The sequence below is a fragment of the Ixodes scapularis genome, unplaced genomic scaffold (genome assembly GCF_016920785.2).
Source record: "Ixodes scapularis isolate PalLabHiFi unplaced genomic scaffold, ASM1692078v2 PGA_scaffold0__279_contigs__length_252992795, whole genome shotgun sequence".
NCBI lineage: Eukaryota > Metazoa > Arthropoda > Arachnida > Ixodida > Ixodidae > Ixodes > Ixodes scapularis.
Genome location: NW_024609835.1, coordinates 144,340,280 through 144,365,779, shown reverse-complemented (window position 1 = coordinate 144,365,779; position 25,500 = coordinate 144,340,280). Strand labels below are relative to the sequence as shown.

General features: G+C 47.9%; 1 protein-coding gene across 6 annotated transcripts in view; it reads right to left on the bottom strand.

Annotated features, from left to right (window-relative positions):
• LOC8042115 (arf-GAP with GTPase, ANK repeat and PH domain-containing protein 1) overlaps positions 1-25,500 on the bottom strand; it is a 203,932-nt gene that overhangs the window by 104,894 nt on the left and 73,538 nt on the right. For 2 of the 6 annotated variants that reach the window (XM_040210032.3, XM_040210035.3), the window contains exon 1: positions 13,191-14,615. The exons of 2 other annotated variants lie outside the window; for them this stretch is intronic. In XM_040210032.3, coding sequence (XP_040065966.1) covers positions 13,191-13,413 — 223 coding nt within the window. In that variant the 5' untranslated portion in view covers positions 13,414-14,615. Of the gene's footprint in view, positions 1-13,190; positions 14,616-25,500 lie in introns of those variants that run through there. 2 more of the 6 variants (XM_040210034.3, XM_040210036.3) reach the window with 1 other exon arrangement.

Sequence of the window (25,500 nt, the reverse complement as noted above, 5' to 3'; positions counted from 1 at the left end):
TTGTTGTTGTTGTTGTTTTCTGGAACAGCCACACTAAAGGTGGCGATGTGGAAAAAAAAGCAGTAGTGAAATACATTTTTATATCAAATATGTTTTATTATGTTCTTGAGAAGTATGTAGATAAAGTAACGGGAGAAAGACATTTCTAACGTCACAAAGTCTTCAATTTTTTTTTTTTTTTTCACGAAGGTATTTAATCACGGTAATCCATTACATTTAAGGCCGAAGAACTTGCACGTCAATCGAATAGGATCACACGAATAATTCGTAATTATTATATTTTCCAAGAAACGCTCACAAGAATGTAACTATACCCAGGATCTGTAATAAACATGGCGTAACGCGACGAGAAGCCAAACAAAACAACACGGCTGATAAGGATACAGCGAATCCAGGGAGGAAAGCCCCACTCTAAAATTAACTTTCCGGACGCGCTCTTACTGCGAGGCAGCAGGAACAACACCGATCCCGCTGGAGGTGATAAGGCGCTCGCGCACACGCCCGAGAGCGATACGCCTTCATCCGCCGCCCGTCGGCAGAAGCCCTTTCGATAAGGAGATCCACCGAGCCACGCTGCAAACGGAAGCGTGACGCGACCATGTTTGACAAAAAAACTTTGCCGTACATTTTTTGCTTCTATGCCTCGTACAAAGATGAGACTTGCCCGGAAGGTACACGCAGACGGTAGAGTGATAAGGCGTGGAAAGAAGCTTCGAAGCCAAATATTAAAGTTCACTAAAATTGGAAGAAAGTTTTGTAGACATTTTCGGCGTCCATTGGCAGCATGCAGACCCGTCCCCTTGACATATCGCATAGCGCACACACGGTGATCCTGGAAGATTTCCTTTTTTTGCCGTTTCGCTTTATTTTCCGGTTCTTACGTTCATGTATGGCAAGTTAAAATCATCTTATCGCTCAGCAACCACGACAATTCTGCGATCATTAAAAAACAAGAACCGCAGGGTGTAGCCGGATGGCGACCGTATACACAAGTCAGGGGATTAGGTGATAAATTGCTAACCTAGGTGACGTAAACTACCGTCGCATGAAATTGCGTAGTAACTAAGGAGTTTTAGTAGACCGTGTTTCCCCCTCCGCTAGCCCTCCGCCACGAAGAAACCGCCACTGCGCCTGCGCGCCGATGGCCTTGGCTGTAGAGTTCCGGCTAGCGGAGGGGGAAACACGGTCTACTAAAACTCCCTATTAACTGTACACGATTCATGATCAGTCCGTATGTCCGGCTAGATATACTCGCGGTCCAAAGCATCATGCAGGGTGCTTGGAGCGCGTCTCCGACTGGTGTATTGAGCGTTCACTGCCGCCCATACATCCAAAGTGGTCCCGAAGTGCCAACAAATGACGTCACAAAAACCAGAGTGTCACGCTGTCGGATGTCGCGATCCTGGCGATCGGATCGTAAAGTACGAGAGAACGCGAGGGTCGCTGTCCTCACGGCGTCCCAACTATACGACTCCGGATTCAGGTCGAGCGAGACGTGGTCCGTGCCCTGTCTCGCATATAGGCCAGGAATGACCCGCTTCGGGCCTCCGCATTGACACAGCACGCAGCCTTTTCTTCCAGTCACCGCGGCTACACTCGTTTTGCGATGGAGCGGAGGAGACGCTACGAGCCAGCCAATCGCACCGCGGGAACATATCACGTGACGACGTGCCTCGCGCGTCGCTGCGTACCTCCTATAGGTTACCTGACACTCGAACGGTGTTGGATTGGCTTCGATGGCTCGCACTGTCCTCATCCGGGCGTGCTAAGGTGAAACCGTGCACGCCGGAGTGACCAAGCAACCGGACGACGTATCGATACGGGTCATCTTAAGTATAGGGAGTGCAATTAATCGCCCGCCTTCGGGAGAAAAGCGACAAGCCATCAATACGACCGCGCGATGTGCATTCCGTCTGAAACGCGACAGAATCGGAGAAAACAATTTGCGACGCCGATGAGAGATTCATGGTCTCGCGGTAACGGGTGGGTGTGATAAGCTACGGTATTAGTGATATTAGTGCGACAAAAACCTCACCAATTACATTACGTTCGCGTTTCCTGCAGGTGGCGATATGACAGAATATTACATTTTCGAATAGATGGCGTTAAAAGCAGACGCCGATACTGTTTTTTTTTTTTTCCTTCCGGAGCACGAGGAAGTTATAGCGTAACTATATAATCGAGAAAGAATAAGTAAAGTTTTGGTAAAGGCACTGGCCTAAAGATTTGGTGTCGTAGAATCCCCCAATGTAGTGACAATGGGTTCTACAAAAAGATCTACTTCATTAAGGTGAAGTTACAAGGCCAAATTTCGAGTATCGATGAAGACGCCATGTGGGCGTCTGTTCCGGCCGCTGGTCCCTATAGTCGTCTCGCCTGGTGCAGGCGGTACAGGAGGCTCGCGCGTGGTGTTCTCTGCGTCCTCCTCTCCTCACACCTCATCGCAGCGCATCGCTCCGTTGGCCGAAGGGAAAGCGCGAGAATGCCGTCCGAGGGACGTGTCGGTGTACAGAGGAATGCGCTCGCCGCTATGGCTGTCGGCCGCACTACCACAGTGTATAGAGAAGTAGAAACATAATGCCTAATGTTTCGGTATAGTACTAAAGATAGGAATCCCATAGGTGTCTTGATCGAGTCCCCTATCAGGATACCAAACTGGGAGGGGGAGGGAAGATGGGGGGCGGAAAATGCACAGCTGATACCACCAAGCTGTGCCCGAACGTTTACGCAGGAGGAAAGAGTACACACACCTCCGCACGCCGGCCGATTCCACGTGCCGTTCCTTTTGTCGCCGGTGTGTTCTCCCCGTTTACTCTCTCCACAGACTGATGTAACACGAATGGAAACACAACTCCCTGAGCACGGCGTTGACGCCAGGCCGGGCGTCGCAAACACTTTTTTTTTTTTTTTTTGCAGCTGTAAAGGTAAGCGCTTTAGTGAAGGTTCCCATATTCTCCTTCTCAGCGGGAACTAGTTTCGATTATGGCTCGAGAACAGCGATTTGTGCAGGCAGATACTGCTTGGACTGCCGCCGTCAAAATATCTATGAATAATTATTTCGACGTTTCTGACGTCACTCCAGTAAAACGTCAGAATAGTGACTTCATTATTTCGACGCCCTCCTTCAATGCAGCAGCTGTCGCAGAGCCGTTTTGTGGTTTGGTTCAGTTTAGTTTCTGATGGTGTCGTCGGTGTCGTGTTGGCGTTTTAAAGGATTCTTTCAGTCCTAGTTGGCGGTGGAAATGTCTTATTCAGCGTGTGTCTAGGACCGGCTCGACAGTTTAACCTTTCGGGTGTGACACGACCGATGGCGATGTTCGTGAGCGTTCTGAGCTCGCATCTCGGCACGCCCGTCTCATTTAAAACAATCTGTGACAAAAGCGAGCTGGATACCCCTTGCTCTTGACTGCACGTAACCAATGTAAGTGCGCACACCACGTAACACTCAGATATTTGCCGCACTTTTTGTGCCTCCATATCGTACGAACGCGTCCTCGTATGGTTGCAGTCTCCCTTTGCCTCTGGCTCCCGCCCTGTTTCTCACCGGATTTCGTGAGTTCGTTGTTTAGTATTTCCGTTTGGTTCGTGTTTGACTAGCGGGTTAACTACGAAACGATCGAGACGTTAAAGAGAAAGTTTTTAATACAAACGTTTTCTCCTTCATGTTTCTCGACCGGTGCGAACGAAGAAAGGTTGTGGCGCGCTAGTACGAGATATATACACGCATTTTCCAGTGAACTACATATTTTATGACACGGCATTCAGCTCGTTCGTGTTATATAAATCACGTGAAATAAATCGAGAAAAGCAGCGGTGCCGCACTCTAATGTTTCGCACAACCGAGCAAACGTCACTCTCGGCATGATAGCTTATGTACCTTGAGAAAGTCCTATTTGCGTTCCACATCACTTCAAAGGTCATAAAAACAGCAGTCGACTGCATGTTTTGTTTACGGAAAAGCCGTGTCGATTCGCGCCAATGCCTGCAAGCAAGATTTTTTTTTTTTTTTTACCGCCACCTTTAATCGTTTCCCTGTCCAAACTCCGAAGCTCCGAAGTTCTCAGTTTTAGACGTCAAAATAATTGCAAAAATATTTTAACTGGGACTTTGAAAGGTTTTCGAAGGTAATTTCGTTATCAAATGCGCGTGACAACACCCACGGCGGGACCACGGAATCGGCCGACATTCCCTGCTTGAAACTATACATAGACATCGCGAACACGAAGTCATTTCTATTCACCACATCTCCATGTTCCTATATATATTTATTGATTGACTTCTCCCCTCTTTTTAGTGCAAGCGGCAAATCCCTCGCTCACGCGTGCAAAAAAGAAAGAAAAAAAGAAGGTTTTGACAGCCTAACCAAAAATTCAGAAATCACCTTCAGTGAGATTATTTTTTCTTTTCGAATTTGTTACAGCTTCCTGCGGATGCGCGCGAGCACGTGCGGCATCCCAGCACAAGAAAGAAAAAAAAAAAAAAAGTTTAGCGCTTTGTTCATATGCCGCGCGGCAAGCTTTTTTTTCAAGTTTCTGTTTCTATCCCAGTCTCGGGTTAAGTTCCATCACGGTAAGCTCTTATGTCGGGAAAAGGAGCGATGCCTTTGGCGATTGAAACGTGTACGTCTTGATTAAATAACATATACCTAATCTAAAACGAACCTACATATATCATAGTTCCCCACATAAAGGGGAAAATTAATAACGCTCCACAAGAAGACCTTCTTTTTCTTTTTTTATTACGGTTTTTTGGGTGAAAGCGAGAAGGTATACGTTCCAGGACAAGAACACTTCGACAATCTTGGTGCTTATTACCAGTGTTGCCAGTTGCTTCGAGCATGATTTGAAATACCAGGTAAACGCTCTTCCGTCTTCGAGAAACGTTGAAACAGACCACGACAGGGCAAACCGAAATCGCCCCAGCTACGCAACGCAGAATATACCTAAAGCTAAGGAAGTCGCATTTCCAAATTGCCACTATGACCGATTCCGCCAGCCCTATACGCTAGGCAACAAAATGGCGGCGCCCTCGACAAGATCAGGGAGCGGAGTGCCATACTCTAAGCGGAGATTATTTATAGCGGCTCCAGACGGGACCATCGAATCGGTCCACATACACCAACGGCCGAGATCAATTAAAAACGAAAGCACTCGAAATGCGAAGAAATGAATCCTTCGTGATCACGTTATCGACCGTGGCGGACGTCAGATCGCGGATATAAAATTAGAACTGGAAAATTAATTACCTATAGTCGGTGAGAGGCTAAGAATTCGGAGGAAGCTCCTCCCATCTCTTTCCACTTTAGCAGAGCAACGCTGGAGTGGAGGTCGTCTCCCCTTCAGCGTTCGCTCTGCTAAAGTGGAAAGGGGTGGGAGAACCTCTGCAAGTACGGCCTCCGCGGCGCCGCCATCTTGCTCGCGGTGCGCTTGGGCGCGGCCATAGCCCGATTACGACGCCTTCGGATTAGTTTGCTGGCCCAGCAGGAATATGGCGGCGCCCTCAAACCGTACTTGCAAACGTGTATACAATCCACTAATAACCTTTCGAAGTACTCGCCTCAATCGGCACATTCCAATCGGAGATGTGTGATAGTTGGCCAGGTATAAAGTCATGACGAGTGAACAAGACGCGGAACAATTACAAAGTGGCTTGGTACGTGTTGAAAACTGGTGTTGTAAATGGAAGATGAATTTGAATCAAAAAGAGTGCGTGTCCGTGTAAGTTTTACTAGGAAATAAGAAAATTGATACTCAATACATTGTGAATAACGATACTTCATCGAAACGGAACGACGCCCAAAAATATCTGGGTGTTTCGTTGTCGAACGACTGTTCGTGGAACGTTTAAGTCGGCGACGTTGTCTTGAGGGCTGGCAGGATATTGAACTTTAGGGAAATTCAAGATGTTCCAAAACCAACTCGAAAAAAAAAAAAACATGTGTTGTATATGAGACAGTGCACAAAAATATATCATTGGAAAACTAGAAGGAATTCAAAATGGGGCAGCGAGGTTTGTTCTGGGACGATAGGGACAAAAACAAAACAAAACAAAAAACATTGTACTGACATGAAAAAAATTTAATTGGGAATCGCTCACCCCGACGGAGCGAATTAAGACTTAAATTTTTATTCTCAATATTTAATGGCAGACTGGGTATTAACAAAAAATACTTACTTAAAAAAAAGAGTACTACGTTCCGAGTTGGACCGATCGTTGTGTTACTAGAGAATACCATACCGAACAAACATGTACGCGAATTCATTTTTGTCAAGACCATCCAACAATGGAACAAGCTGCCGGAAGAGTAAAGATCGGTGCACACAGGGGCGCTTTCTATCGGTTACGTTAAGTTACGTTACGTTACGACCACTTACGACCACTTACGTCGCTGGTCCCCGGGACATCCGTGCTTCGAATGAAGCGTGCACGACCAGGACAAGGAGCAGTTTTGCGCGCGACATACGAAACACGAATGGCCCGTGTGACTCCTCACGTAACGTACGAAATCGTAAGCAAGCGCCCGTTCGTAAATAAATGTGCTCTGCAACTATCCCTTTTTTTTTTTTTACGTTTGTAATCTTACTGAAGCAACGCCTTCGGGCAATGAGGGGTAACTTCCGAATAAATAATAAAAAAAAACTATATACGCGAGCGAGCTCTATGAAATCTGGGTTTTTTCTTCCATGCAGTGATTCGAAATGCGCTCACACTCGTATCGGCGGTTCGCGTGATTTGACGGAATTCCGCGTCATCCTCGAACGCGCTATGCAAAGAAAGTCGGCTCTTCGGCGCCGCGCACAACCTTCAAAAATCCCGGAAAACAAGTTATGCCTCGTTGCATGAATTTCAACTCGAATGCCACAAAGAGGGGACGGCGACGAGGCACGATCTGCCTTTCCGATTCACGCACTCCGAGACAGCAAGGCTGCTGCAAGTCGACTTGGCCCCCCGTCACCTACCTGTCCCCGCACACGCGCGTCTTTGGACTTCACACCCTGCGGTACCCTCCCCGACTCGCGACGACGTCGCGCTGCAAAGGAAAAAACCTCTTGGAACGCGACATGCAAAACAAGGCCCATGAGCGCTGAATTTCAATTTTTAAATAAACGGAGTTGTTTTTCTGCGCCGCAGACTGTATACCTCAAAATGCGATAGCATTAAGGCATGGAGCACATGATGCGAAACACGACTGAACCGCAAACGAAATTGGAACGGCAGCTAGGCTCCTCCCTCTCGCCGAGAATCAAAGACAATTCTTAAAAACGCCAATTTTTTTTTTTTTTTACGAAGCTTCTTTATTTTTTGTTGGCTTGGCGACAGAAAACCTCGCAGAAATAGGAAAAAATTCGTAATTTGCGCGCAAGAAAAAAAAAAAAGCCTCATGTCTCGCGAAAATTGCGTACAATGGTTTTCGGATGGTCCGATATCCGTCGATTCTGGGTTCATTTTTTTCGCATCGTGTATTCCAGCCTCCGTCTTCTGCAAGCTTCCTTATCTATCCCGAGCCGAACGTCGATCTGGCTTTCTCTCCTCCAGCGTTAGCACATGGAGCGCAAACGGTCCTACTCGGAACGACGTCGCTCCTGTTCAGATCACTTCTGTTCGGTCCAAGCGAGGCAGCGTAAGACTGCGGCACACCCAGCGAGCTCCTCGTCTTTCGACCTGCGCGTGCACGCGATAAGGAGAGCATAACGGCCCCCGTATACCTCATTCTCCCGCACCTGCGTTTCAATGGGCGTGCGCCCATCGTCACAAAATAAATCTATAGTGCTTGGACAGCATCATGCACGAACGAGCGCGAAATGAAGAAAAGAGAAACAAAAGGCTCCACACCTCAGGGGTCCTGACAAAACAGTAAGAATGCTTCGCTTAAAGAGCTGTGCACCGACTAGGAATTTCTAACCGACTAATCGGTGACCTTTAGTTCGGTATTTATTCGCTCGAATATGCAGACTGATAGAAATCGCGAGGAATTGCGGTTTATAACCATAGCCTCCTCTATACAGTACAGAGAAGGCTATGACATAACATATCACACATTTAAAGACACAAGTATCGGGATTTGTATTCGCAACTTTCACGACCCGCACTGGCGCCTACCAAAATGGCTGTCATCTGGATGATCGTCGTAGAACAGCAATGCGAGGCTGAGTCTGCGACGCGTAAGTAATTTTAGTTTTCCCATATACGAGCAGTATTAGAGCCTTACGTTATTTTTTCACGCCATGAAGGTGTAGGCGAGCCCATTTATTATGAGGCCAATCATGCAGGAACTAGGGAACGCGATTCTCACACCGCGATACGTGCACCATCGCTGAAAGTTGCGGATAGCTCCAGCAATGCGGACAATACGTCCAAATGAAGGCATGTCAACTCGATTTTTGGTTCGTTTGGCACACATCCAAATGTCCTATGTCAGAAAAAAAGACAGAATGATTTTTTCTTAAACTTGCGTCAAGAGGGCAATTATAGGAAGTACCATATAAGTATAATTTAAAAAAAAAAAGTGAGATACGTATTTACGTAAAAACGTTTATTTTTATTTATTCCGAAAAACCCTACAAATGGAAAGAGACGTGCTTTACTGACTTGTCCCCATTCCAGGGAAGGAAACAATGTGGAAAACGCAACACAACGCCTACACTATAAAAAAAAGGGGGGGGGGGGAGGGGTGTAGTTTTACACTTCACCCCCCCCCCCCTCCCTTAGTCTTACACCTCCCCATATATTGCACTCAAAAACTTAAGTTCCATGTACAGCGCACTGCCGTCGAACTAACGGTCCCAGCTTTTACGGGGGACTTGATAACGGTGCGGAATTAAACAACTAAAGGACGTATCAAAGACTACAACAAAAACAACACAAAAAAAGAAACACTGAGGTTTTGCCGAAGGGCCAAGAAAACCTCGATTAACTTTTTTGTAGAAAGTAACACGTACATTAGCTATTTTAATAAGTTGTACCACTCGGCTATCAAGTCGCTCGTGAAACTTGGTACCTTCGATTCGACGTTAGTGCGCTGTACGTCGAACTGAAGTTTTAAGGTGTATTATATCGGACAAAGGGTGTCAATACTACACCGCCTATTTCTGAGAGTGTATGAGAATTGGAACACTCGCCAGAAACTACTAATTATAGTTAACATACATAGTGTTTTCTTAACGCCGGCAGATGTTCAGGCGTTAAAGGAAACGTAAAATAAGCCAAGAAGCCAACAGCAACATAAACCTTCCACAAAGGGTATCTTCACATAATGCATTTATCGTACTCAAATTTCGTGTGTGCGCTCCCAGAAAAAAAAAAATGAAGAACGAAAACGTGTTATTTTTGCATGTGAGAACAACACGGACCTTGAGGCACTGCTCTGATATACAGGCGTTGGTTTGCTGCGACCCCCGCAACGTACTACGACGACCCGCCGCTTTCTGCGAGTGAAAGGTGAAAAGTCCATGCAGTCAGGGGACATGACCAATTCGGCTGCCACTAAAGTAACTCCGCTTCTCTGTGTACTTTGTTGTACTTGCCGGTAGAGTCCGAAGGCCGCATTGTTTGCACGAGCATTCGCAGGAGCACTCGTAAAGACGCGTTTGTACCAGCACCTCTCACAGGGCATAGACAGAACGGTTCAGATTGATGCCCGCACATATACAGGCACTCAAGCGCCTTCTCTGATCCGACCGTTGGCTGGCACAAAGATCGTCGGCCAATCCAGCGTCTTTGTTGTCTACGTTACTGCGACGTGCACGGTGGAATTGCAATAGCAAGTTTTAAATCAACACAATCGTACACGTTCTCTAGCGAGTAAAACACACATACGCACATACACACACACGCGAGTACTACTTACGTAGCTTGGACAAATGTCAGTGAACAAACCTTCGCCGCTTCATCTGCGAGCGTTTACAAATAAAAAATTGCTATTTTTGACGTGACTCATCTTTCTACAGCGGAGCTGTTATGGGCTAGTTTCCCCAGTTTCGTGTCCGTGGACAAATCAATCTCTACACAACCCTCTGGACAGCTAGCGCCATCTATGAGCGGCGGCGACAACCAGACAATCGGCTTGCCGGTCGACTGGTTGTCGCCGCCGTTCCTCGTTTCGTGAAGCCCAGATAAAAGCGTGGACGCGAGGCTCAACACTGAATCGTTGACGGGTGGGAGAGGAGGAGCGAGGTGCTGAATGCCGATTGGTTAACGGAGAGGTCATGTGACCAGAGGGGTAGGAGGAGGAGTGAGGTAGGCGAGGAGGAGCTCAACCACCTGTGCGCACTGAGGAAAGGGAGCTCGACAGTATGGAAGGCTCTGGAAGATCACCAGGTTTATCATCCCGATTAGCGGGAGCATCGCTTCATTCTAGGAATAACTATCAACTGTACAGATGGTTAGTATTAAACTACCTGATAAAGAGCGCCGTGAACGTGGGCGTCATGAAAACTCAAGAGTATCACTAAATTTCACGTGTGCAACACAATTGCCAAACAACTTGCCTTTTTTTTTTATTTCTTGTTTACTAAAATAGACGAATCGATTGTCGCTTGAATTTTAAAAATTAGTTCGCTACGTTCGCGGTTATGGATATATGACGAAAGTGTGAAATTACCGCGTTTTCTCCAACGGGATAAAATAGCATACACTGATGTCCGCACGCGCCGGTACCGCTTTGCACGCGATGAAGTATAGTACTTGCGTTTGATATTTTCGTCACGGAAGTTCCATGGATTTACTCTCATGCCACGGCCTTACGTTGCTTCCACTTGAAGCGAAATTGAGTTCCGATTCAAGAAAGATACCAGACCCGTCAAAACGACCGAAACAAGTTGGATTGAGCTGACGAGAAGGCGTTTTATCTGATTCACCGCTAAATACGGCTGAATTCACTTCCGCCTCACGTTTAAGTAGCACTGGCTCCATGAACTTACTCTCAAGTCGTGGACAGAGATGCTTTCCCACCAAAAAAGTGGGGTCATCAGAGCGGCTCTATGAGCGACGTCCTATCGCGTGAAAGGGGCGACTCAGAGTGGGTTTCGTGTAGGGCTCTGCATTTTAGGCTAATATACCTATAAACCCCACCCCCCCCCCCCCCCCCCAAAAAAAAAAAAAAAATGCGCCTAATTTTTTTTTTAAAAAGTTGAAAACAGCGAACTTTAGCTACACGAACTCTGCCTACACCTAGCGACCCCGAGATAATAACGATCCCTTTAATTATAATAAATGTCCCTGCGCAACTAAACACAACTTGGATTCATCTACCGTTAAAAATAAATTGTTGATTTTTTTTTTAACATTTGACATAAACGTATGCGTATTTTATTAAACGTCTTCTGGGGCAAAGTTTATTTCGTTGTGACAGGCGCGTCCTATCCATGGGAGCTTTAAATAAAGACAGTATTGTGGGGAGTACGGTGTACGTTTAACAGGGTGTCTAGCAAATTATTCTTTTGAAATTTCCTGACTTTTCCAGGTTTTCCCGGACAATTTCATGTGAAATTCCCTAACCACTCTAGAGGCGGTTACATATATAAGACCACTACAACATAAGGCATTGAGCAATTGAGCACAATGAGGATTATTTTGCACGGGCCTAATCTAACTTACATCTTCCGAAATATTTGGGTTCGTCCAGTCCGGATTTACGAGTACTTTCTTGCCACCGACATCGTCAGTGAAGAGGCCACTTCCGGAAACACGATGAAAACACGACCCTCAACCACACACGTCAACAACCAAATGGCAACATGGCCGCCAGATGCACTTTCGGATACTTTCGGCTTAAGGCATGGATTGGAGTCTGCGGCTTTCCCATTTGTTACTATATCTAGTAGCTCAAACTGGATCTAGTTCAGTGTCGCGCTCTCAATCCAATCCAATTTATGGCTTGGACTGGATTTGTCGAATGTTCTCTTTGCATCGGGTAGCACACTGTACATCAGGTGAGCAGAGCTCTCGCTCAGCTCCAAGCAGAATGTATTGCCTATTTTTCTGCCCCCAAGTCCTCAAGTATTTGCTCAGGGCACTCGATGGCGTTTCCGCCTCATTTTCCCTGATTGGGCTGGCTTTTTGACGATTTCCCTTAAAATTCCCCGATCTTTCCCGGTAATTAAAACTTCCCTGACAATTCCCTCATTTTTCCCGGTAATTAAAATTTCCCTGACAATTCCCGGTTTTCAGGGTAGCTAGACAACCCCCATCACGTCAATGAGAGTGACGGTTCGAACGAAGTGACAACTCTTCGCAGGAGGAGAGCACTTCGACAATACGTTGTCACGTGCCTCGGGTATACGACGCGCCGATTGGCTCACCGGGGCCGTGGCCTTCGCCGTGTGCCAAGGTATGACGAACAGCCGTCGGCAGCGCTCACGAGCAAAAGACTAGTGTAGAAGCGCGGAGTCCGTAAATAACGAATCCTGTTCTTATACACAGACTAAAGCCAACTAATCTAATAAAGGACACGCGGCAGATATAGCCGCGCGCAACTGCGATGGCACCGAAGCGAAACGCGCAGTACGGGCACACGGTGGATTCAAAGCGAACAGGAAGAAGCAAAAACAATAAAGAAAATGCGCATGTACGGGTACAAGAACAGTTCGCAATAGAGCGTGTCGCGAGAAAAGCTCCAACAAATGCACGATTCGCCGCAAGCTGTATACCGCTGCGTTGTTTGAACGCAGCGGGACTTTCCGTAAAAGCGGAGGAATCACGAGGCCACCGAAACGGCTTATCTCTTCAGGTGGAGCAGCTGGCAGCACGAAAAGACGAAAATTCATATCGAATACAAAACCGTCGTAGAATAAAAACGGACCCCTGCCAGACCCCGTTCGGTCAACTAAAGGGACGGGGATCCAACATTGACAACTCCCTCCTATTTGTACACGAAGGAAACGGAGGAGCGACGATGAAAGTATATTTGAAAGATTAGTCGTCCGTCCCGAATGTGCGTTCTATTCTGTCAGTATTTGTATACGCTTTCGAGCCTTCTCCACCGTCTCTCACTGCGAAACACGGGTGACTTTTGGACCCCGGCTTTTTTTTACTCCACGTGAATCCAGATTATCAGCTTCTCTTATCGACTCGCGATGCGGGAAGTGGTCACTATCTTTCTCGAGACACTCGAATACACTTCCGTTGAATCTGTGGATACGTTGGTTTTGTCTAACACTACGGCATTTTTTTTTTTCTTAAACCTTACTTACGGCGTTTCCGAGTCGACTTGCGCTGGTCCTTCGAGGACTTGTGCCTCAAAATCGCAGCGGTAGCCTCCGCAAAGCGACGCCCACCACCGGTCACGCCCCCCTGACCGGAAGTGGACGATCCACGTCTCCCACCGGAAATGGGTCCCGGTGCCGTCGGCGGGGCCGTGTCGGCGCAGCAGTATGTGTACGAACGGCCCAGCGCTCGCAGAAAGAACTTCTCCATCGGAACCACACGACACGGGCACCAACACAACACAAACAAACACGCTGCTCCAGCGTTGCTCGCCGCGTCGTCTCGCTACACGCGCGGCAGCATTCTCGACGCGAAGCACTTCGAGACGACACGAACCGACGGTCCCGCGTGGGTAGCGCGAAACTTGGTCATCTTCGGAAACCGCGACGTCACGTCGCACGGGGGCCAATCGAAGGACGACGATCCACGTCGTAACCCCCGGAGCTTGGAACCGGAGCGCGGAGGAGGATGCGAGACGCGGATTCCCGGCACGGCCCGAGTCGCTCGATTCCCGGGAATGCCCGCCGAAGGAGTCAACAATCGGGAAGGAAGAGGCGGATGACGTCACTTGCAGCGCCAGATGATGATGACGACGGAGAACTCACAATCCTTGAGGAGGGGGCGTCGGGCAGGCCTCTGTCTCGCACGTCGCTCGACCAGGTCTCCGCGCGAGTATATTGACCGGCCACCTACACGCAGGGCGATCGAAGCACTCGAAGGATGAGACCACTTTGCGCGCGCGCGGAACACCGTTATCCCCACGAGGTACGAATATCTTATCGCGGGCAGGCCGGTTTTTGCTCTCGCCCGAAGCAGACGACAGGTTCAGAGCAAATACGGAGGGATTCCGGTGAGCCAACAACATCTGCGAGGTGCGAGCCAGAAGCTGACGATGGATCGCTGCTCCTCGGCACGTAGTCGGCCCATGTCTTCGGATCGCAGCCCTTCGATGCAAGATCCAAAGAAGCGACGGTCCAAAGATGGGAGGAGCTAGTTTGAGTCCCGCCGCATGAACCGGGACGGCCGAAGCGGAACAAAACTCTCGTTGGGACTCGGAGAAATCGTGGCTGGCGCGTTGCAGAAGGGAAGCCGGAATGGAACACGTACGGCACGGCGGCAGCACGACGTGCTGCGTCTAGCGAAAGCGAGGGGTATATACATACACGCCGTATGAAAGACAAAAAGAAAAACAGAAAGCCAAATGCAGTCTTTAAACAGACGATAACGCTCGAGAGCCGAGGGAGAGAGCGGCAATAAATAGTACATCAAAAAAGAAGGCGAACGGAGGAAAGAGCTACATCCGTCAAGCCCGAGCGTCGTCTGCTACATTCCGTCGTCGTTGATCGCAGCCGACGCGAGTCGCTGTTGCGGGGGCGCTCGTGTCGACGTCAAAATGGCAGCCGCGCACTCATTAGCCGCCCTTTCCCTCTACCCCCGTCCACTTCTCACCCGTATCATTCATTTAAGCCGCACGAAGGAATGGAGGTAACAGTGAGCGGGCTAACGGCAAAAGGGATGACATAGTTGATAGACGCGCACATGAATGAGGACCTATTCATCCGACGACATAAAATAAAAATAAAAACCGAAAAACAGGTCAGGGCTTTGTGACAATAGAGTTACAGTGTGAAACACCACTGTAGAGGTTTTCTTTTTTTGTTTTCAAAACTCGCACCGTATATTTGCTCGATGGTTGTGTTGGAAAGAAAGGCGCTTTGACACTTAGCGCATGAAGCGCGACACGGATAGCGCCAACACGTGATCGGAGGTTGTTTTTTTTTTTTTCCCTCTTTCTCTAGCACAGTTAAAGACCTTTCAAAAAAAAAAAAAGCAACTTCAAATCACGAAGAAATATAAAGTTAGACAACAAACCTGCAGATAAGGAAATCACTGAAGTCGCGTTCGCGCTAACTATGCCCCGCAGCCACTTTTTTGGTTTTTGTTTTTGCCGCGATTGATTGTTTATTTGTTTTAGTCAAGTTATAGCGCCAGCTTACTGAACAAAATCCACGGCAGAAAAAAAAAAAAAACTGAGACTTTTATTCATTAGAGCTACGTACACGCCGCACACGGCCACGATTTTGCACCAAACATACACGGTCCTAAACTCGCCTTCATCGTTCACCAAGTCGACTCAAACATGGACATGGGCCACCCATCATTAGCACAATCCGCGTCGCACGCCGCCTACATTTTTTTCTTTTCCGAGACTATAAAAAGAAGGTGTGTCCGACTCCGGGAGCTGACTAAAGCCTCATCCAAGACCGTCATCGACGTCGCTGACCAGAGCGCGTACACAAGTCCACGCGTGGACATTCGTGCGTGCAGATCGTGAGGTCTCCTGACGCAAGGGTCGCACGAAGGAAACGAATTAATCAAAAGGAAAGGAGCAATGGAAAACCAGTCCGCTGCCAAGCGGACCTGCGCGTTCACGATCCTCCCACGTCGTTCAGCTGGCAACCGCGGCTGCAACCGCTTTACTCTCTCTCTCTCTTTCGAGCGAGGCCAAAGAGCCAAAGGAATCAAAGCGTTACACTCCACGCCTCATCTTCCCAGCACGACATGGGAGAACGTCTCGATGTCGTTTTGCGGAGCTTTTCTGTCCGTGTATACTTCGGTTTCGCAACCTAACGATTTTACGACACGAAAGAATCAAAATGGATTCTGATCGTCTGCTACCGTTCCGGTAGTGGCCGGCCCTTCAAAAAAAAAAAGAAAAGAAACATTGAACGAACGTTAGTAACACCATTAGCGACGCTTATTCTCTTCATTTCACTTCCGGATTTAAAGACAATTTAGTTGACGAGGACTCCCCGTCCTAGATCCAGACCGTTGGGGAGTTGAAAGAAACTCGTACACGTCGCCCTAGCTCGGATGGCTTCCTTATGGTATGCCTTGCGGTGAATGCCGCAAGGCATATCATGCGTGCAGGTCATCCGTCCGTCCGAACGGATGACCTGCACGCCACGTCTCGGACATAAACTCGACAGCTTCTATGTGAAACCTGAGCTTCGTCATCACGTGCGGGCTAAAGAATTCTTCGGTCGCGAGTTAGGAAAAGTGTGCATCATCGCATCCCTCAACCAACGTAAAAGAAGTGCAAACAGCGCAACGACGCGGACAGAGTAAAAGAAGACAGACAAATAAACAGCAGCGCTGACTTGCAACTGTCCGTGTCGCTGCGCTGTTTCTGCTCTTACTAATGAACCAACTAGCCCAGTCGTCTAGTCTCTAGTACGTTATTCACCCTCAAACAGCGGATGCGAGGGAGCGTTGTCATCCCGGCAAACGGAAAGCCTCGCACGCTCGAACTTCGAAGGAGGCACCCTGTCTGAAACGTAGTGTTGCTCGCCTAGGGCGCGTAACAGTGACACAGTAGATAAAATCACTCAAAGAACTATTCACAAAGGAGTGAACACCTGAATGTTTGAGAAGAACTGATCAACACGACGACACTAACAAACTAAAAACTTGATCGAATCCTCGATGCGAAAATGATCGTTAGATGGCAGAGTCTGCCGCTATACACCCAGATCGCCACGCTCACGTACCATACAAACACATTGTGCACCAATCAAGAACGCTGAAACGGGGACACCAGACGTACCCAAGAAGGCAACAACAAACCTAAAGGTCGGAAGAAAAAAAAAATGAGACGTTTACAATTCTCTTTAATGCCGAATTAGAGCGCAGCTCTTGAGGAGGAGAGGAGGGGAGGGCACGGAGCGGAGGGTCACGTCTGACGTCACGAGGGTAAAATTTCCCCGCTAAATTGGGTGGGAGATCGTTCCGCAAGATTTAGCGGGAAACTTTTTACGCTAAACTTAGCGGGCAAATTTTACCCTCCTGACGTCACGCGTGACGTCGTTATGGGAAACGTCCCATAATGCAACGCACGGTTACGGCGACGCTCTCAAGCCGGAAACAGGTGCCTAAGTGCTGTGCTCTAAAAGAAAGATGACAAGTTAAAAAATGATGCTTTGCTCCTACGTATAAAATACACGCGAATCTTCTGTCGCCAGTGATAAAAGGTCCCAGGTTTTTAAGTCAAATCTTTCGTACACTACGTGTGTGTGTAGGCGTTATAAACGTACACCACGCACTTGACACACAGCTGGCGGATAGTGCGAGCCTACAAGAAGCTACAAGAGCGAGCTCGGGGCTTTCAGCGTCCCTGCAAAGCATGCGCGCTCAAGCAGTGCAAATATCGTTCGGGCAAACATATATGCCCATGCTTGACGCTATTCGCTCGCTCAGAAAGTGAGACAAACTAGAGTTGCGGCGCAGTAAAACCGAGTACTGCGCCGTTGGTCCACCAAAACGTCCTCGGATGCACAAGTACCATGCGTAGAGACGAACAAAACAACTGCGTAGAAATCTTGTCCTTTAGCCGCTCGTAGAAATATATCTATATATATATCGATCGCGACAGTCTCATATCGCAGCGGAAACGACCGGCACTCCCCGTTACAGAAAAAGGCGACCAAAGATAAAGCTCGAGATTACGATAACAAAACAAGTCCCAAAACACATTCGAGGCGTAACTATACGGCACACACAAGATAGGCGTCTTCACGTTCGCAAGTACTTCTCAAAGAGCGAACGGCTGGACCGAAAGAAAAGCAGACTGGCAGCGCATCACGACATCATCGCTATCAAAAGCCTACGCGCAGCCTTCCCGCCCCATGCGCAATGCATGACGTCACGCCAGCAAAGCGCGCACACCCAGCCGGCCCACGCGGCGGCGGTGGCGATGGCAAATTTTAGAGGTGACGGAAATTCTCTAACTCGAGGACAGGGAGGCAGGAGTGAAAGCTACCTCAACATCCGTCAAAGCGAGTCTCGGGCAACAAAAACGAAAAAAAGAAACAGATCTTAAAGGTACGAAACAACGCGGAGGAGGACGCGGCATTCTACAGTGACGTTTTACCTCAGATTCCCCTTTCTCCCTCTCTCTCCACAGACGTCAGTGTATACTATACATCTGAATCAAGAGTCGGAAGGGGCGCCAGATCCGCCCCGAGCGCACGACGCATCCCGGCAGCTCCCCGAAGAAGGTCGCGAGTCTTGTCGCTTGACGGATGGGCGGGGAAAAGGGGGGCCCCGAATAATATCAAGAGGTCGTTTCTCCCTTCTCGTCCGGGCAGCCTCCCTGCTCCTGCCTCCGTGAGCACAGGCGCACGCGCTCGTTCTGGTGAACATGAAGTAGTCCGACAATTTTTGTAAACGCTAGCAAAAGAAAAAAAGTACACCAAGTTGATCAGGCTGGTAAAGATAGGGGTGCATTTAATGTGTCATGAAAGAGCTGGGCGCATGATGTCTCTGTGTGTGTGTGTCTGTGTGCGTCTGCGTCTGCGCGTGCGTGCGTGCGTGTGTGCGTGTTTGTTGTGTGTGTGCGTGTGTTTGGTGTGAGCGGGTGGGTGCGCGCTCGCGCGCGTGTGTGTGTCTGTGTTACGTAACATAACTGTAACTGAAGCGTCAAGTGACCTCATGGCGTCACATGAAGTCGGGGTGTAACGTGACATTATGGTGTCACATGACGTCATGTCACGCGACGTTAGAGTCCTCCGTGACGGTTCTTCGAATGATCCTAAGTGGGGGTTCTTCGTCAAGGTACTTCGTGACGGTTCCTCGTGACGATTTTCTCATAGGATTCGGGTGACGGAGCACACTGTGTGGTAGAAAAGGTGAGTATAACGACTACGTTACTGTCGCCGACAAACTATTTCACTGTTAAGTGATTTTGTTTATGTTTAGACGCTACATTATGAGAACTTTTAGCCAGTGAAGTACCACTCCTTACCTGTTTTTTTTTTTTTTTTTTTTTTTTTAACGTGCACCAGACAGTAGAGATAACGCGACCGCATTCCGGTACGATGCATGCTCATCCAGCTCTTAACGGGAAGGGGTGGGATTGAATGCAGAATCCCTCGGTCAAATGTTCGATTATTCGATTGTCAGGCGATACGGCCAAAGGAAGCGGCGGCTGCTACTCCAAGCAGCTCTACGGGAGGTGTTTTTGAGGTGAGATTAATGTTGGCAATTACAATAAATAAAAAAAAATAGTAGTCAATCTTTTTTTTTTTTTTAATTTACGGTGGTGGGCATTAGCTGAGAAGTAATAATAGCCATAACCGCGACAAGGACAAAGTATCACGCGGCCCATTGCAAAGACGTGTAACATGTAATTTTATTCAAGCGGTAAATACAGGTGCCACCCCGAGGATCCGGGGTTAAATGTAAAGTTGCAGGTTAACCTACAACTGTAAGGGTTCACCTGCAACCTAACCTGCTGTAGGTTATGAAAAGCCGGACAAGGACCTCTCGCCCTCCATTCTTTCCCCTTTAGCAGAAGGAACGTTGGAGAGCAGCTGAATGGACTCTCCTCATCCCCCGCGTTCTCTCTGCAGCGTTCGCTCTGCTAAAGCGGAAAGCGCGGAGGGCTTGACCGCGGAAGGTGCCTTTCCGTCTATTCTTAACCTGCAACAAGGTATGGCACCAAATTGATCGCAGTACACTCTGAGATCAGACTGAAATCTCGTACCACGCATATATTCGGAGGAATCGCAGCTAACACGATATTTCATTAAGATAGCAACATCATTCGCGCATAGGCGTCGCGCAGACCCAAAGACCACCCAGTCTGCCGACTACGACGTAGATTTCACCGTCTTCGCTTCCCCAGTAGCGCGTAGAGACAGCGAACGTTAATCAACTTATCGAGGGCAACAGGTACGATGGACTGAACCGCAGAGTCGTCGGTTCCTCGCTCGCAGACGGTATAGCAAGCACAAGATGAGCGTCTTGACCGTCCGTCCTTACTCGAGCATGGCTTCCTTGAGGGAAAAACAAAGCAGAGATGCACGTCTCCGGACCCGACAATCTCGTTTCACGGATCAACCTTGTTTTCGGGCTCCATCGGGGTTTACCCCAAAAGCTGCAAAACTTCCGCCTCGCTCGACAGCGCACTAACGCCGAAGATTAGACAAGCAACGGGAGATCTCAAGGAGCATGAATGACGTTCTCCACCAAGGTGCTGTCGCGAACGCTCTAAAAAAAGACGCCAAAGTGCGCTTCGAGGTCATTACTTTATTGTTGTCCGACAGGGGTCTCTCGAACTACGCGGATAATTACTTAATTCAAACGGAAAATTCATTTCGTCAAAAAACAATTACAAAAAAAAAAAAAACGAGTTTATAGCATTTGCGGACCAAGCCGTCGTGACGTCATGTGTCTCTCCCCGTGGCCCGCACGCTGAGACGCTGAGTTCAAATCTGCTTTCTACGTTCCTTCTCTCAGATCCTCGACAGATGTCTGGATTTTGGTTTCGTGCTGCCCAGTTTACTGGATATTCTCAAAAACGTTAGCCCGAAGAAAGCAAGGAACACATAGAAACATAAAACTCTAAATCGCCACACACGGGAAAAACAATGTGTGTGTGTGTGTAAGTGGGGGAGGGGGGGGGGGTACTCTACCATAACGCTGACGGATACAAGTGTGCGGGCAGTTTGTTATCTCTATATATTTCCGCTGCTCCCGACCAAAAGGAAGGAAAGGTGGAAAACATTTACCTTCATGTAGACTGAGCACATGTATCAAGTTTTAGTAAAGCCCGAACTAACTAAACGAGAGAGACGGCCAGCGCCTCCGTGTGAAATCAAATCTTGTGCCAAATTCGAGCGCTACTTCCCGAACACCGCAATAATTAAGTTGGAAAGCCTGCCGGTCACCAAAAGGTTTCGCGTCCTGAGCACAAGGCAGTCATCCTACAAAATGAGCATTCTACTCAACGTAAGAAAAAAAAAAAAAAAGACTTCTTCAGTCCCCTGACTGAGGAAGCCATTCTAGTTTGCTTCTGCGTCATTTGAGTCGCTTTCAACCTTTGTCCAGAGATTGAACTGCTCTCATGACCCGGGCGGCGTTTGTGTGTCGGCGATGCACGAGATTATAAACCGCTGAACATTATGAAATTCTTGCGCCATCGTACTTGCGCGAACCAGGCGCAATTTCAGCGCCACGCGAGTAACCTCTAAGCGAGCCTCACCGGACTCAAAGCGTGAACGCTTTCGAAACTCGGCGGTACCTTGACTGTACGTTCTTTGTATTTATTTTTGTGTTTTATTTTTTCTTCCTTGCTGGTCAACCCGCGTGCGATGCTCCAAAACTCAAGCGAAAAACAAAACAAATACATGAAACCCGAGAGAGAGAGAGAGAGAGAGAGAGAGCAGACACGCGACAAAGAAAGCGTTGATTCTGAAACTTCACGACTGGCGTCGCTACATCACGGGAGCATTTGAACGAAGCCGTTCAGTACAGCTTTGTCTTCGGCGGACAATGTAAGCTGATACACTCGACCTGGCCTTCTGCTATGCCTGCGGTCTCCAGAAGCTTCGCTGTCTCTCGATCTGTCAAGGAGTTCAGACACCGCGGGACCTAAACTTTGAGTTTCTAGCCTTAGTCTGGACCCGAGCTTTTTCTCAAAAACCGACAGAAAGGAGCATGGAGGGTGGTTTACTGTCACATTGTTCGCGATAGAACACTCGGGATACGGCAAAAAGTCGTTTGGTGTCCATTCTAAACCGAAATCGAGGACAGCTCGAAGTTGGCCCAAGCGCGCGTCACTGGTGGAGTCGCTCTGCAAAGATTCACTGCGCGAAGAACGTTCGAAGAACGGGTCTGATCAAACTGGTCAGGGGAAAGGCAGGTCAGCAATTAAATATATGTAAACGAGCGAACAATACTCCGGACGCGAACTCCTCGTAAGCGCACCGTCTGCGCCAGTTACATCCAATTCTTCTACCCCTCACCCTTTCTTATATAAAACCTTTTTCCACTCGACTCGATGTGTTACCGTTCAATATTGTTTAAAGCTTTCGTGACCCCGATTTTCTTTGCCTAAAGCGGTGAAATGGAATGCCTCGACTCTAAGTACAACCAATAATACCGTATTCATCAAAACGTTAAAAAAAGAAAATTGAAAACGTGAACAACGTAGTGCTTGCGTCAGTGGTGGTTGTAGACACGGCTGAAGGACTTTGCCAATTACTTTGACCAGAAACTAGTCAACAACATTGATTCCAAAAGAACGCAAGGGCCATTCCCTTTCTCATTTCTTTCGAATAAATTCACCGCAAATCTCGTTACCCAGATAACAAATAAGGGGTCCATTTTTCATGGCTCGCCCATGTGCTAGGCTACGCAGGATCACAAACACGTCTCATGGTAACAACGGCCACGCATTTTGCCTTTGACAGATTCCAAAGAAAGATAACAGAAATATGGCAATTGGGGCTGGTCTTCAGATATGCTGGGAGAAAAAAAAAAATATTGCCCCACCCGTTACCCGTAAGCTACAGCAGGCGTAAAATAGTTCGTGAGTTTTCTACTGCTAAAGCAACTGTTTTTTTTTTTTTTTGTATAATTCGTACGCCCGCTTTTTTAATGACATTGGCGGATCATTATTTATAAATACATAATCTGATCCTGTTACATGTATCCTGTTCTCGAGGAAATATACAACAGATAACACGAACCTCCATCTGAGAAAAAAGACGCAAAAATGGACAGTTTCGTCGTTGCGGGTCCACGTGGCCTTGCGCATTGAAGCTAAATGTATCCGCGTAGAACAGCTTAGCGGACAAAGAGAAAAAGAAGGGGGGGGGGGGGGGGGGACAATGAAAGGAGAAAGAAATAACATTTTCAGAATGCAAAACGATCAAGCGAAAATATTAAGGTTCAGTCGCAATAAGCATAACAGAAACGCACGCGCGAAAGCAGACAGACTATGAACCAAGTGTCGTCTGCCATTCAGGCACGCTTCATTGCACCGCAGCGCTCTCAACTCCGTACGCTTCACTATTTTGAACAGCCAGTCCTAGGGAAGTCTAAAAGCGGGGTTCACTAGAATAAATGTGTATATGGAAAAAGAAACTTTGTCGCTTTCCAAAAAGAAAGTAACACAAAGAAACGGGCTCAAACACGATGAAGCGACACTTCATTTACCCATCGATGTCGACAGAGCGTCGGGCGATTTTTCAAATTCAACACCGTCTGCCGAATTCAATTTGCATGACAAGAGGCTACACGTAAGCGCCCATCACAAGAGCGCCACACCGGCATTACCAGCGGGAGCCTCCGCTCTTTGCCCGAGCGATCCACAGGTGGCGACACTGTACTGCGCGACGAAATCGTTGCCACCAATGCTGCAACGAGCTTCCCATTGTGAGCCGAAAGAAAACCTTTCCCCCCTTCTGGCTGCGTTTTCAAACTTCCGACACGAATTTGTGCGAAAAACAAAACTACAAAATGCGCCGCGAGGTGTGGACAGTGTACTAAAGACGAGGCAGGCTGCTTGCGTAAACACAAAGCGATCGGGCAACCGTTTTTCATATCCCGGCAAACAATACGGACGCTCGTTCTAACGCACATGGGTGAAGCAAACCCCGTATATTAAATTAATATACACGTACACCAAGGTTACCAAGTTAATAAAAAGGGTGATAATAATGACATGAATGTAATCAAATTACAGTAATTTCATTTTCTCTTTTTTTTTTTTGGTAGAAATGATTTAAGCGTTACATGTTGCTCATACTTCCCCCCACGATAATGCGCCGAGAAAACGAGGGAGAGAAGGAGTCGAGAGAGCACGCGGGTACGTCAGAACGCCAGGGGGTAGGCACAAAGCTAGCGGGCTTTGTCTCAACTGCACTCGTCGAACGCGCAAGGACGCGGATCACGCCGGCGTCCGGCTTTCGCATTCGAACGCGCGTTCGACGAATGCAGTAGAGACAAAAGGCAGGCAGCTTCAGTCCTACTTTCTTTCGAACCAGAGCTCGGCGTTCTGACGTACCCTCTCGTCTCCTCCTCTCCCTCAGTTTCTCGGCGCACGCTCTCCGACTGTAATTTTAATTAAATTCCCTCATTATTTTTTTTTTTTTTTTTGGCGCACAGAGGCGCATATAAACTGCACACCATGACGTGCACACCATGACGGTTTCCGCGCAGGCGCAACGCCCGCACCACGGTACGGGGCAAGCACCAACTTGTTCGCAAGCAGAGCGCTGGTTTATAGTCGCGTTGAAGATCAGCATCCGAACCTCGTTCCGAAAAGTTCTATAAAGAAAGGATAGCTCCGTCTGTGCCCTGAGGAGGTTTCTGAGATCTCTTATAAATATGGCGATAATAACCCACTCTGCTCTAAGCATCCTAAAAATCCATGAATCATAACGATGCGCGGCCGATTCCCCTCTTAAAAACTTTCGGCCTTTCCACTCTGGTGAAAAAGGAAGACCAGCGGAGCTGTACAATGGAAAGAAATGGCCGGCCGCAAGTCGGCAAGCCAGAGTGGAGAGGCTGCCGTCATCTACGAGCGACGGCGACAACCAGATACGTGGCTTGCCGCCGTCGCTCATAGATGGCGGTAGGTGTCCAGAATTCAGTGTTTTTTTTTTTTTTTTTTTTTTTTTTTTTGCGGGAGTGATGTATTTCGTGGTCCGGGCATTCTGGGCAACGAACCGCGCGCATTCGAGATATCGCTCCGCGGTTCCAGCGGTCGAAGGCACGAGGATCCTTCGCTCGCTATTCGCTGACAGTTGTCCATGGTTTCGGAACATTGTCCCCTCCCATCGCCAGAGATGAAATCCGTGTGTTGCGATCTTTAATGTGTGTGTGTGTGTGTGTGTGTGTGTGTGTGTCTGTGTGTGTGTCTGTGTGTGTGCCTGTGTGTGTGTGTGTGTGTGTCTGTGTGTGTGTCTGTGTGTGTGTGTGTGCGTGCGTGCGTGCGTGCGTGCGTGCGTGTGTGTGTTTTTTAAATAGAAAATTTGGCATGATTTGGAAGATTTCTAGGCTGCATAGAGCCAGCCGAGTGAGTTACCGCCATATTTAGGCGATGTCAGAAACCTCCTCAGGGCACCTTTAATGCCCGCAAATCAACTTCGCAGTAGCTGCAGTACTTTCAAGAACTAATGTAACCGTAATCACAATACCTTTTCCTTTTGGTTTCGCTTATTTGTAAATGTACTAATAGAATTTAACTACAGTTCAAGAATTTTCAGGGAAGCAATTCGAAATTTGGTTTAATTGCAATCTGGAAGCAATGTACCCACTTCTGTCGTAAAATCGAGCAAGATGCTCTGTATAACTCGTTATCAAGAGTACACGCGGCTACGCCACCCTTGGTGAAAAAGCAATAAAAATTAAGCAAGCTAATTTTGTATTTTTACGGGGAAAAAGATATGCTTGAAGTATATTTTTTGCAGTATACAGAAGAGTATTTATAAAATACTTTTGATATAT